The sequence below is a fragment of the Bos taurus genome, chromosome 26, assembly GCF_002263795.3.
Source record: "Bos taurus isolate L1 Dominette 01449 registration number 42190680 breed Hereford chromosome 26, ARS-UCD2.0, whole genome shotgun sequence".
Classification (NCBI taxonomy): Eukaryota; Metazoa; Chordata; class Mammalia; order Artiodactyla; family Bovidae; genus Bos; species Bos taurus.
The window spans coordinates 22,594,346-22,608,307 of record NC_037353.1 but is presented as its reverse complement, the minus strand read 5'-3'; the positions used below and the strand labels follow the sequence as shown (position 1 = coordinate 22,608,307).

General features: G+C 40.6%; 1 protein-coding gene across 9 annotated transcripts in view; it reads left to right on the top strand.

Moving 5' to 3' along the window:
• Positions 1 to 13,962, top strand: part of ARMH3 (armadillo like helical domain containing 3) — a 177,790-nt gene that overhangs the window by 141,041 nt on the left and 22,787 nt on the right. For 7 of the 9 annotated variants that reach the window (XM_010820002.4, XM_002698448.6, XM_005225684.5 and 4 more), the window contains one exon: positions 787 to 865. In XM_010820002.4, the coding sequence (XP_010818304.1) occupies positions 787 to 865 (79 nt within the window). Of the gene's footprint in view, positions 1 to 786; positions 868 to 13,962 lie in introns of those variants that run through there. The other 2 variants (XR_003032881.2, XM_010820000.4) reach the window with 2 other exon arrangements.

Below are 13,962 nucleotides of genomic sequence, written 5' to 3'. Positions count from 1 at the left end.
TTGCTGTCCAAGGGACTCTGAAGAGTCCTCTCAAGCACCACAGTTTGAAAGTGTAAATTCTTTGGTGCTCAGCCTTCTTTATGTTCCAACTCTCAAATCCATACATGACTATTGGTTTTCCACTCTACCAGACAAGAAATCACAAAGATCTATACTAAAGCGTTGGTTTCAGGGAAATTTATTTCAGATTTCAGAGGTTTTTAAGAGATAGATTTGATATGACTTGGTGACCCTGAAGAGAGAATGTTTGAAAACAACATTCAGATTTTGGTTTGAATGGCTGGAAATAAAATTTTGGTTCAAAATATTAACTAACAAATACGACGGTTGTAGGCTTTGGGAAATCTTAGGTTCTTCAGAGACTGTATTCAACCCACATGTTGGTCCAGCTTCACTGAATGCCCTGTTCTCCTGAGTAAGAGCAGAGCAAAGTGTTTTTTTTCTGACTGAAACACGAGGGTCGCCTGGTGGACAGCCCCCTGAGCCCTGTTTCTCATCTGAAGGATGCTAGGTTTTGACTTTTGTTTGGTTGTGAGATTTTCCCCTAGTTCATTTACAGAGCAGGCATACTTGATTCTGTTCTCTGTCTAATAAATAATTAAACCTTTCCCATTTTAGAGTAATCACTTCACCCCATGTGACCTCATGTTCATAAGAGGACAGCTAGCTTCTGAGAGTCACACCCATGGTCTCATACTCTAAATCAGAGGGTAGCTGATACTTGTTTTTAACTCATTATCTTCTTATTCCATCTGGTACTGTATTAATGTTAATTCTCTGTTTCAGAGCCATCATCAACCACTTTAACCCCAAAATTGAATCCTACGCTGCTGTGAATCACATATCCCAACTGTCGGAGGAGCAGGTAAGCCACTACTTTCCTCAGAGTGGCCCTAGTTGGTGGCCAGCATCAAGTCCTCTCAGATGGCAGAGGGATTCGGTGACTGAGCTTCTAGTGGGAGTGGCAAGAGCCAGGCTGCTTAAGAGGAATTAGTAAGGGATTTGTTGATAGTACTTTAATTAGAATGATGGCTTCTGCTTTTGTGCCATGTGAAGGGTTCATTTAATTATGTAAAAGATAATGTAGGTGAAATTTTGGTGAATTGTTATTTTAGTGTGGGTGATAAGCATTTCTTTTTTTTTTTAATTTTAGGCAGAGAGTCATTTTGACTTTTGAAAATAAGAAATGAAAACTTAGAAATGGTTGAAACTGCCAGTTAGAAAAACCCTGAGTTCAGCTTACTTTGATGTTGTTTGGCTCCTTAAAATATGAACCCTCCTTGGGGCAGATTTGCATTAGAATTGAGTTCTGTGTGCCTTGAACAATTATTTCTGAGCAGGTTTTTCTGTGGTATGAACTGTGACACGTGCAGATAGTGTTGTGTGTTTGTTTTCCTTTAGTCTGGCCTGATTTCCTCTTTTCCCAAAGAAAAGAGCCCTCAGCTCTGCATTATATAAAAGTGAGACGGGGCTTTAGTGTAACATGGTATCAAACTTGATGTTTCAGAACAAGACTTTGAGTCTTGTTTTCAAAAGCACAAAATGAGACATACATTCATATGGTCTCCCTTCCTTCTCACCCTACTCCCAAGTTGAAGGGCCTGGGTATTCATGAGGTGAGAGTTCAGATATAGTCTCCAAGCCAGTTAAAAAAACAACATCGCCTATGCTCTGCTTTCCCTTTTTTGGCGTTTGCATCAGTGTAGCCCTTCTGTGAGCCTCTTGCTGGCAGGGCCAGCTAGCCAGCTGTGGTGTGATTGTGTGTTCAGTGTTCCTAAAAGCTATTCCATTGGCCAAATGAGGCACCAGAGCAAGCCTTTGCCTAACAGACAGCTTCTCAGTATTCCACCAGTGGCTCTTTCCTCAGCCAGATGGATAGGACTCAATTAGTCTATCAGTTTTCCCTTTGACATATTTATTCTCCTTTGTGAGGCCAGCTGTGGGAATCCATCCTTTTACTTAAACCACTTTGATAAATGGCTTTCATTTTCTTTTTTCCTCTTCTGCCTGTGGAGCAGCCCTAAGTCCTGTTTAGGACTTTGATGCCACTGCTCTCTGTGAGGTGCTTCAACATCCTACCTTTTTCCTGTTGAACCGGTTCAGATCAGTTTTGTTATATCGTTTTTATGCAAAAGAATTCAACATCTTGAGCTTTGTATAGTGAAAGAAACGGTGACTTTCCTATCACAGTGAGCTCTGTTTAGTCTAAAAGCTTTTTTTTTTTTTTTTTTTTTTTTAAAAAAAAGAGGAAGACACATTTTTTCCCAGTCAGCCACGTGCAGTATTCATCCCCCAGCAGCTTGGGAAGGTCAGGCTGAAATCTTTCTACAGCAGTAGCAGCCACAGACCAATAATAAAAATCCATTCTGGCGCATGAGGCAATCTGGAAAAGGATGATTAGCAAGCACGTGTCCTCAACCCCCCTCCAACTTCTTTCAGAGTTAAATGAAGTGATGAAAGTGCCTCTCAGAAAGCGTCCACAAGCCAGAGATGAGGCGACTTCTATAGAGTGGGAGAAAACACAGCCCTATTTGAAAATGAGGAAAGGGAAACAGCTCTCAAAGATTTCTTTTCTTAATAAATAATATTGCATATCTGCTGTGTACAAAGAGTGGTGCTGGGTAGCAGGGATCAGTAGTGAATAATCAAGTGTAGTCCTTACTGTCACGGAATTTGTGTATACTCACTGCTTTTAACAATCCTTTTCACTTGCGTAGTGGAGGAAGGGTGATTCTGTTCTGGGACCCTTTTCGAAACTGCCCTCAAAATAGTTGTTGCTTCTCTTCCCTAACTGACTCTGAAAGGCAATAAATAACAGCATTAGAGTACACTTGGTTTTATTCTCAGCACTATCAGGTTAGAAGTATTTTGACTCCTTGTTAATCTCCAGCATGTGTTGGAGCACTTCTTTCCCTTCACTTAATGCCGATATCACTAATGTTAAGTGTATTCACACCTTCCTAAAGAACTGGGTTTGGGATGCAATAGGCACTGCAGGGACTTCCCTTTCAGTCATGTGGTTAAGACTCCACACTTCCAATGCAGGGGGCACGGGTTTGATTGCTTGTCAGGGAACTAAGATCCCACAGGCCACGTGCCTGCCCCCCCACCTCCCCCCACCCCACCCCCCCCCGCCGCAAAAAAAAAAAAAAGGACCCACAGTTGTTAGCAGCAAACTAAGTAGAAAGAGGAAATTGGGAACTTAATCCCCAAGTAGATTCTGAAGTACTAGTAAAGTAAACCTAAAGACCATGGATAGGCATCAACTGGGGTTTATTGAGCTTAGTAAGACAGCAGATAAGAGAGGGCTCTTTGCTAGATCTGCCTGCTCAGACTGGCATTTTCTTCTGGCAAGAGATTTATGACTTTTTGAGTTCTGACAACCCCCAGACACATTCTAGCAGTCTGTTTGAGTCATTTTAAGATGATGCTTGTAAATCCATTATTGCTTATCAAACAGAGCCCAATCTCTCACACTGGATTTATTTTTAGGTGTCCAGATGATGGATGGCATTTTTTGTTACTTCTCATTGGCTTCATGGAGAGCAAAATTTTTTAATCAGTTAATACCCTCAGTGTGACTTAATGGTCATGCATTTTCTAGTGTAATAAACTGCTTGAATTTTTATATTGTACACACAGGAGTCATATTTGTCTGGGGTTGATTGTGAACCTTGTACATATTAACTCTTCTTGTGTGCGTGTGGTAAAATATGCATAAAATTTACCAATTGAACAATTTTTAAGTGGTTCAGTGGTGTTAAGTACATTCATATTGTTGTAACCATCACTGCTATCCATCTCCAGAACTTTCTCATCATTGCATGCTGAATGCTATACAGTAACTCATTTCCCCTCCCCCCAGCCCCTGGTAATCACTCTTCTACTGTTTGTCTCTATATGGGAGCCTGGCAGGCTACATACAGTCCATGGGGTCGCAAAAGAGTTGGACACAGCTTAACAACAAAACTTACTGTTGTTAAACAACAATCTGACTACTCCAAGGGTCTCACAGAAAGTAGAATCATACAATATTTGTCCTTTTGTATATGCAGAAGAAAATGGCAATCAATTCCAGTTTTCTTGCCTGGAGAATCCCATGGAGGAGCCTTGTAGGCTATAGTCCATAGTGTCGCAGAGTCAGACACAACTGAAGTGACTTAGCCTGCTCATATCCGGTTTATTTCTTTTAGCATAATGTCTTCAATGCTGTAGTGTGTATCAGAATTTCATTCCTTTTGAAGGTGAATGATATTCCATTGATGTGTATAACACATTTTGTTTATACTTCTGTCCATCGATGAATATTTGGGTTGCTTCCACCTTGTGGCTACTGTGAAGAATACTGTGAAATTGGTGTGTGAGTCCCTGTTTTCAGTTCTTTTGTGTATATACCCAGAAATGGAACTGCTGGATCAAATGGGAATTAATTCTGTGTTTCATTTTTTGAGAAGCTATCATAGTGTTTCCCAGATTGGTCGCACCTAAAATATAAAATTATTCCAATTTTTCCTGTTTTTTTATAATAGCCATCCTAATGAGGGTGAAGTAGTATCTCATTGTGGCTTTAATTGTTATTTCCCTAATCATTATTAATGTTGAGCATCTTTTTATATGTTCATTGACCATTCTTTATCTTCTTTGGAGAAATTCTGTTCAAGCCCCTTGCCCATTTTTTAATTGGATTGTTTGGATTTTTGTTGTTGACTTTTAGGAATATCTATGTACTCTATAGGTATTTATCCTTCATCAGACATATGATTTGCAAACATTTTCTCCCATTCTGTGGGTTGCCTTTTATAGTTTTAGCTTTTACATTTAGGTCTTTGATTCATAAGCAGAGACATTACTTTGCCAACAAAGGCTCGTCTAGTCAAGGCTATGGTTTTTCCTGTGGTCATGTTTGGATGTGAGAATTGGAGTGTGAAGAAAGCTGAGCACCGAAGAATTGATGCTTTTGAACTGTGGTGTTGGAGAAGACTCTTGAGAGTCCCTTGGACTGCAAGGAGATCCAACCAGTCCATTCTGAAGGAGATCAGCCCTGGGATTTCTTTGGAAGGAATGATGCTAAAGCTGAAACTCCAGTACTTTGGCCACCTCATGCGAAGAGTTGACTCATTGGAAAAGACTCTGATGCTGGGAGGGATTGGGGGCAGGAGGAGAAGGGGACGACAGAGGATGAGATGGCTGGATGGCATCACTGACTCGATGGACGTGAGTCTCAGTGAACTCCGGGAGTTGGTGATGGACAGGGAGGCTGGGCATGCTGCGATTCATGGGGTCGCAAAGAGTTGGACATGACTGAGCGACTGATCTGATCTGATCTGATATGTGTTTGGTAAGGGCACTTTGACCTCTTTTTGTATTTCACATATCTTTATGAATAATGTTTATGGAGAAGGTAAAACTCGCTTTTCCAAGAACTGTGAAACTATTCTTAGTTTATTCCCTTCTGCATTGGCTTGTCTTAAGTACATCTTATAAAAATTGTCCTTCAAGGCCCTTGCCCACCATTAGCTGGGATTTAGCTCCTTTCTCTTCTCAGTATAGCTTGTTGGTAAGCATCTGTCTCTAGCCGGTAGAATCATTTGTTATGATCCTGTCCCTAACATGGTGATTGCAGCCATGAAATTAAAAGACGCTTACTCCTTGGAAGGAAAGTTATGACCAACCTAGATGGCATATTCAAAAGCAGAGACATTACTTTGCCAACAAAGGTCCATCTAGTCAAGGCTATGGTTTTTCCAGTGGTCATGTATGGATGTGAGAGTTGGAGTGTGAAGAAAGCTGAGCACCGAAGAATTGATGCTTTTGAACTGTGGTGTTGGAGAAGACTCTTGAGAGTCCCTTGGACTGCAAGGAGATCCAACCAGTCCATTTTGAAGGAGATCAGTCCTGGGTGTTCTTTGGAAGGATTGATGCTAAAGCTGGAACTCCAATACTTTGGCCACCTCATGCGAAGAGTTGACTCATTGGAAAAGACTCTGATGCTGGGAGGGATTAGGGGCAGGAGGAGAAGGGGACGACAGAGGATGAGATGGCTGGATGGCATCACTGACTCAATGGACATGAGTTTGGGTGAACTCCGGGAGTTGGTGATGGACAGGGAGGCCTGGCATGCTGTAATTCATGGGGTCGCAAAGAGTCGGACATGACTGAGCAACTGAACTGAACTGTCCCTACCAGTGACAGCCACTCTGATTTTCATTTTCCCATGAGGATAGCTGAGTCTCACTCTCAAAACCTATGGGATTCTCTTAGATAAATCCCAATGACCCTTTTGTTTCTACTAAATGAACGGGGATGGGAGGGATTTAAGAGAAATTCTGGGCCCCAGCCTAAGTCCTGGGTTTGGATGCTTTGAAGAGATCTTGTCTTGATGATTCAGTGCTCCCTTCAGGTAAGTATGTTGGAATAGAAGAGCTCTTCAGGGGATTCTCCTCCCTATCTTGTCCTATTTAAACTCTGCTATACTCCATCTCCTTCATTCCTATTTCAAATTAAGAAAAAAATTTATTATTGATGGCTACATCCTGCTAGAAATGGATCTACACAGTAGCTCATCATTTGTTTTTTTAACTCATTGGTTTTTTAATCCAAAGTCCAAGTATAGGCTTCAGAAAATTATTGAACACTCTGAAATTGTGCAAATTATGCATATGTCCTTTTTTCCCTCCTCGAAAAGGGTCCATCTTTCTTAAAATTCTCAACCAGTCTTTGGCCCCTTCAACATACAAAGTTTTGTAGAAAATCACTGGCTTAGTTGTCTTGAATAGTACCTCATACTTTCCTTGACCCCAAAGCCATCAGACCTTTGAGGATCTTAAGCTCCTTTTAGACTATTTGCTATTTATTTTGGTTTGTAAATGCTATGACATTGACTTGTATCAGCTCTAATTTCCTTATACCAAAGAGAGTTTCATAGCAGAACTTTACAGAAAGATTCTCTAGAGCCCTGAGTATCTAGAGAACACAGTGGCAGTTTAGCATTCAAGACAAAACCTTCGATGATCACCTGATTCCTTAAGCTTTCAGTTACACTCATGACCAGTTTTGTGCCATTGAAATATCCCGTTGGAAAGCAAGTAAGTGATTGGCCCACTCTTAACTTTCTTCAATCTTCATTCAGTTCTCAGTATTTTAGCATTTAATGCTTTGTGCTTCAGATCCTCCTAGGCATTTGAGGGATGCAGAAGTATGATAAAGAGCCTTTGTTCTCAAAGGATAAAATAAGTGCGAAAGATGGCTTAAGGCAGTTTATTATCAATAGCTGACCAGTACTAGCAATAGAATCTGTAGGTTCCTGTTAGAGAACGATCTCTGTGGGTTGTGGTGGTGGAAAGGCCATGTGGAAGAGAGAAGAATTGAGTTGGGCCTTGAAAGGGGAAGGATAGGAATTGGATAAATGGAGAGGCATAGATTGTAAAATATCCTCAAAGCCAGGACCTGAAAAGGACAGAAAGAGTGGGAAGAGTCCCAGAGTGTCTCTGCCTTGTCCTCAGGTCCCAGGGCGCCCCGAGACTGGATGACTTAGATGTATAATTCAGTCATTTAAATTGTTAGCACATCTTCCATAATCCCTAGTGTACCGACTCTGATCCCTGTCCTAATTATACCTCCTTTGATTCAGTTCACAAGTATTCATCAAAGGCCTGGTATGAGCCCCCCTCAATGCTAGTAGGCATATTATTAGACCTACTAGCAAACCTAGCTCTCTTTTTTTTTCCTGGTATAACAAATATAGCAAACACATAACATACAAACAAATAGAACAAAATTTACCATCTTAACCATTCTTAACTGTACACTACAGGAGTGTTAATATGTACATTGTTGTGCAGTTATCTCTAGAAATTTCTCATCTTTCAAAACTGAAACTGTTTATTGAACAGCTTCCCTTCCCTTCCCTCCCCTCTGCCTTGCAGAATTAAACAAAAAATGCTTCATACGTGATTGAGTGAAAGTTACATTGGAAGCTGAGTATTTATTTTCATCTATTAGTAATCTTTCTAACCCTTTTTGATTTTCTCTGGATCCTACGAATCACTATAAATAACTGCTGGGTGTTTAGAAATCCTAACAAAATCCAGCATTATTTTCCCAGAGAAGAGTGAGATACTAACAAGAGGAGAGTCTGTGTTTGTGAGGCAAACACTGTTGGGGTGCCTGGGTGGCACCTGTTATTTGTGAACATCTAGGAGGAAACACATAAAGATCTTTGGGAGATATCCTAAAAGCTTCAAGACTTATGAGGAAAGTCGAGCCTGGTAATTCAGCTTTAGAGTTGTTGGCCCTTTGGGGTGTTAGGTAAATGTTTAACAGCTGGTAGGAGGGCAAGTGGTTGGAGGGAGCTGATTTGTAGTTCTGAGGACAAATACTCCCAGCATAGCCACCAGTGTGAAACCAAGTGGCTCTCACAGTGCTTAAAAATCTAACAGTTCACTCTCACAGGCCAAGCATGTGTCAGCCAGCTCCAGCACACCACTGGTTGTTGAGGAAGACTGGGAGAAGGGAGCTGTAAAGCTACAAGGCAGGGCTTTCCATGCAGGAAGTGAGCGTGGGTCACTTTCCCCATGGGAGCCACCTATATTGCCTCCCAAGGCAATCAAGACCTCTGAGCAGCCTATTTTGAGAACCCTTGTGATATTTTCTCATCTTAAAACATGGCATTGGCTGTCAGGCAAGGCAGCCTTGGCAGAGACATATGCTAGAGCTGAGATTTAAGACTCTCATGATAGCCATAACTCAGTTTCCTGTACTTGGCATTGTTTTTGTACAACAGCCTATAGTTTTGCAGTCTCTCTAAGCCTGAGTGATGGTTGCTGTGGGAACTCTTAGTGAGTACGAGCATGTGACACAAGCATTGACTGTCTGACCCTGCCTCTCTTTTCTGCCTTTGTTTAGATTCTGGCATTTCAAGTGACCTCATTGGCAGGAAAAAAAGTTTGATATGAGTTATTTGTTAACTGGACTCACTAACGCAGGAAAGACACAAAGTCAGAGGCAGAGGGGTTTTCCTACAAGCTGCTTAACCTTGGAAATCAACTTTCTGTTACATAGGGCATCTTGAGAAGGTCCATGTAGAAAGGTCAGCTGGTTATGTGCTGCTAGGATATTTACTCTCTTACTTGGACCAAGAGGTAAGCTGCACTACCAGATCAGAGGGGAAAGGGTCTTGAATTTTAGCTCCACTGAACAGGGAAGAAAGTATCTTGGATTTAAAAAGGACATAAATAGATAAAAGGAACAACTAGGAGTTTTTGAGCTAGGCACTTTTACTTAGGCTATTTACTTAATTTAATCAATTGTCTGAGGTAGATACAGTTATCCTCATTTTATAGATGAGGGTGCTGAAGAGACTTAAGTAGTTTGTCCAAGATCACACAGCTGCTAGTGATAAAGCCATAATGTGAACCTAGGTCAGTCTGACACCAAAGTCTGAACTTTTTCATTTCTTGAAACATGCAAGACAACTAGAGTCTGTTAGGTATTCTGAAGGAAGAGGCAAGTCAGGATAGGAAAGTGGAGGGAGAAGCAGAGAGAACAGGGGTAACTGGTCTCATTTCTAGGCGGTGGGGAAAGAATCCCAGTTTGGGAAAGGCCCATTCAGTTAAGGAAAGAAAATACTGAACAGGGACCTGGAGAATTTGCCTGCCAGTTAGGCAGCAGTGCCTCAGTAGAGGCTTCTGTCACAGTACGATAGCTTTATAAATGAGGGAAAAGTCTCTTTATCCCATCCAAGAATGTCAGCAAAGTCACTATGAAAAATAAAGCTTTTCCACACACCCAAGGAAGATGATGAATTTTTAAAAAGTTTTTATGAACTTATTTCTTTTAAAGATGATACATATTTGTGGGTCAAAATCTAAAACATAGCACACTGAATTTTAATTGTTTTTAAAGTGGTAGTTCCATTTTTTTTTTTCTTTTTAAGTAGCAAAGTGAAGATTCAAAATTAATGTCCCTCAGTCAAGCAAGATGAATGCAGAGGTCACTGGTGAAGAGCTTAACTTATTATTCCTGTCTGCCACTGCCAGTATTTCCTCCAATTAAGTATGAATTTTGAAATGCCCATCACATAAACTTCTGGTCTTCCTCAATCAGACTTCACTGTCGGTAAAGCTTCTTTGGCAGTGCATGGGAGAAATAGCATTGGAGCTTGTAGGAATTCCAGTAGTTATCAACTTTTCAAGAAGTTTCAGGATACAGCAGACCTTGTTTTAAGTTAAGAAGGCTCTTTCTCCCAGGTATTAGATATAAAGATAGCAAGCACTTTACTCTTCAGTTTGTTTTCTAGCCACTTCCTTCCTTCCAAATAGACCTTCTGGTACTTCTGTTTTATTTCCATTGCAACTTCTTTCCTAGAAGGTAGCTCAAAACTCTTTTAAGATATGCTTGGAAAAGCATGGTTTGCCGCTGTTATAGTAACTTTGGAGGCCAAAAGTGTTATTATGCAAGCTATTTGCTGTTATAGGCTGTGTAATTGGAAATGTTTTTGCTAAGTACCGTAACAGCACTTTGACCTTTCATAGTGATCCTGCTCAAAGGAAGTTACAATCTTAAAAATGACCCACCCAACTAGGAGGGAAACTGTGTTTAACCCACAAATGGGATTTCTGGTGAAGAATTCTATTAGGGAGGGACAGATAAGTGAGCCTTGGCAGGGAGGCAGAGACCCCATGTCAGATTGCTAGAGAATTAGGAGCAGAGATGGTGTTTTCTGTCTCCCTACCTGAGATGTGATCTGTTTCCAAGGAAAGGCCTCAAGTGGGGAGGACAGAGATCATCTGCCTCTTGGTTTGAGCTGGGTGGAATGTCCTGCCTGCAGTAAGCCATAGAGAAGGAGAAGGCCTGATGTGATATTTGGTAAATATGTGTATCCTGTTCCCCTACCCCGATTATCTTGGCTGCCTCTTGGTATGATTGCATAACTTGCTTGTGCAGGGTAAGGACCTGGGCATGTTGGATCAGTAATTAGTACAAAGAAAAGCTTCACCAAGAGTTTCTAGGGCTTCAACCAAATAAAGTCAGGGAGGTGGGGCAACTGCCCAGGGATATTAAAGAAAATCACTGTCGCCTTTCCTTTAACCAAGTGATGACCTTTCATGAATCACCCACTGTGAGGTTCATTATCTGGTCCACCTTCCAGAAAGACAGAGCCAGCCTATGAGATCAGTAAATTTCAGTGCAGGCTTGAAAGACATGTATGGACAGGAGAACTGGCCAGCTTAAATTGGTTTTGAAATTGAGTTTGGTCCTGAGTATGAAAATAGAAAGGGGGAAAAAAACCTTCTGCATATTATATGCAAGTTAGCTGTGTAGAAGAAAGAGTTATCTTTTAAAGAGCATCATCTTTTTTAGTTTATCCAGAGGCTTGTGTCCACCTTTTGGATCCTTTTTTTCCAGTTATATTGGATGATTGTGCCCTGGAGAGAGATTCGGGTTATCTTAGATAGAAAGTCACTGTAAGCACCTAGTGGAGGGAGGGATGTTCAGTCGAATGAAGCCTATGATTTTACATGTTCTATTTGTTCTAGCTCCTTTACTTTTTTTTTTTTTTTTTTTTTTGAGCTAAAGTGTTCTGAAAAAGAACCAATTCTTGCCTACCAAGGAAATTCTCAGAACCTGGTTTAGTCTAAGAATTCTCTGCTTCTTGGTGTCCTTGGTTTGTGCAGCAAGACAAGGAATGGGTGTCCCAGCTTCACATTCCCCAGATTATTTCTTTTCTGTGTATAAGTACAGAGGTATCTGCTCTGTGCCACACTAGGGGCTATAAAAATGCAAAAATCATATATTCCCTTAAGGACTTCACAGAGTAAGAATCAGGATCACTCACTTCTTGTTTAGGCCTTTGCCTGTGTGCTAGTCTATAGACCTCACTCCCCTGTTGTATTTGGTGTGCTTGCAACAGCACCCCACAACCCTTTATAAACCTAAGAAAGTTTAGTTTATAGGTATCCCAGTGAAACGTCCCCTCATTATAAGTCCATAAATGGTTGGCTGATGACCCTTTTTGGAGTGAATTTCCACAAGGAGGGCAGTGATCATCTCATATCTTTTACCCCTGCCTCAGTTTTGTTTTTTGTTTTTTTTTATAATTTTATTTTATTTTTAAACTTTACAATATTGTATTGGTTTTGCCAAATATTGAAATGAATCCGCCACAGGTATACATGTGTTCCCCATCCTGAACCCTCCTCCCTCTTCCCTCCCCATACCATCCCCCTGGGTCATCCCAGTGCGCCAGCCCCAAGCATCCAGTATCGTGCATCGAACCTGGACTGGCGACTCGTTTCATATATGATATTATACATGTTTCAATGCCATTCTCCCAAATCATCCCACACTCTCCCTCTCCCACAGAGTCCAAAAGACTATTCTATACATCAGTGTCTCTTTTGCTGTCTCGTATACAGGGTTATTGTTACCATCTTTCTAAATTCCATATATATGCGTTAGTATACTGTATTGGTGTTTTTCTTTCTGGCTTACTTCACTCTGTATAATAGGCTTCAGTTTCATCCACTTCATTAGAACTGATTCAAGTGTATTCTTTTTAATGGCTGAGTAATACTCCATTGTGTATATGTACCATAGCTTTCTTATCCATTCATCTGCTGATGGACATCTAGGTTGCTTCCATGTCCTGGCTATTATAAACAGTGCTGCAATGAACATTGGGGTATACGTGTCTCTTTCCCTTCTGGTTTCCTCAGTGTGTATGCACAGCAGTGGGATTGCTGGATCATAAGGCAGTTCTATTTCCAGTTTTTTAAGGAATCTCCACACTGTTCTCCATAGTGGCTGTACTAGGTTGCATTCCCACCAACAGTGTAAGAGGGTTCCCTTTTCTCCACACCCTCTCCAGCATTTATTGCTTGTAGACTTTTGGATCACAGCCATTCTGACTGGCGTGAAATGGTACCTCATTGCGGTTTTGATTTACATTTCTCTGATAATGAGTGATGTTGAGCATCTTTTCATGTGTTTGTTAGCCATCTGTATGTCTTCTTTGGAGAAATGTCTATTTAGTTCTTTGGCCCATTTTTTGATTGGGTCATTTGTTTTTCTGGAATTGAGCTGTAGGAGTTGCTTGTATATTTTTGAGATTAGTTGTTTGTCAGTTGCTTCATTTGCTATTATTTTCTCCCATTCTGAAGGCTGCCTTTTCACCTTGCTAATAGTTTCCTTTGTTGTGCAGAAGCTTTTAAGGTTAATTAGGTCCCATTTGTTTATTTTTGCTTTTATTTCCAATATTCTGGGAGGTGGGTCATAGAGGATCCTGCTGTGATGTATGTCGGACAGTGTTTTGCCTATGTTCTCCTCTAGGAGTTTTATAGTTTCTGGTTTTACGTTGAGATCTTTAATCCATTTTGAGTTTATTTTTGTGTATGGTGTTAGAAAGTGTTCTAGTTTCATTCTTTTACAAGTGGTTGACCAGTTTTCCCAGCACCACTTGTTAAAGAGATTGTCTTTAATCCATTGTATATTCTTGCCTCCTTTGTCAAAGATAAGGTGTCCATATGTGCGTGGATTTATCTCTGGGCTTTCTATTTTGTTCCATTGGTCTATATTTCTGTCTTTGTGCCAGTACCATACTGTCTTGATGACTGTGGCTTTGTAGTAGAGCCTGAAGTCAGGTAGGTTGATTCCTCCAGTTCCATTCTTCTTTCTCAAGATAGCTTTGGCTATTCGAGGTTTTTTGTATTTCCATACAAATTGTGAAATTATTTGTTCTAGCTCTGTGAAGAATACCGTTGGTAGCTTGATAGGGATTGCATTGAATCTATAAATTGCTTTGGGTAGTATACTCATTTTCACTATATTGATTCTTCCAATCCATGAACATGGTATATTTCTCCATCTATTAGTGTCCTCTTTGATTTCTTCCACCAGTGTTTTATGGTTTTCTATATACAGGTCTTTAGTTTCTTTAGGTAGATATATTCCTAAGTATTTTAT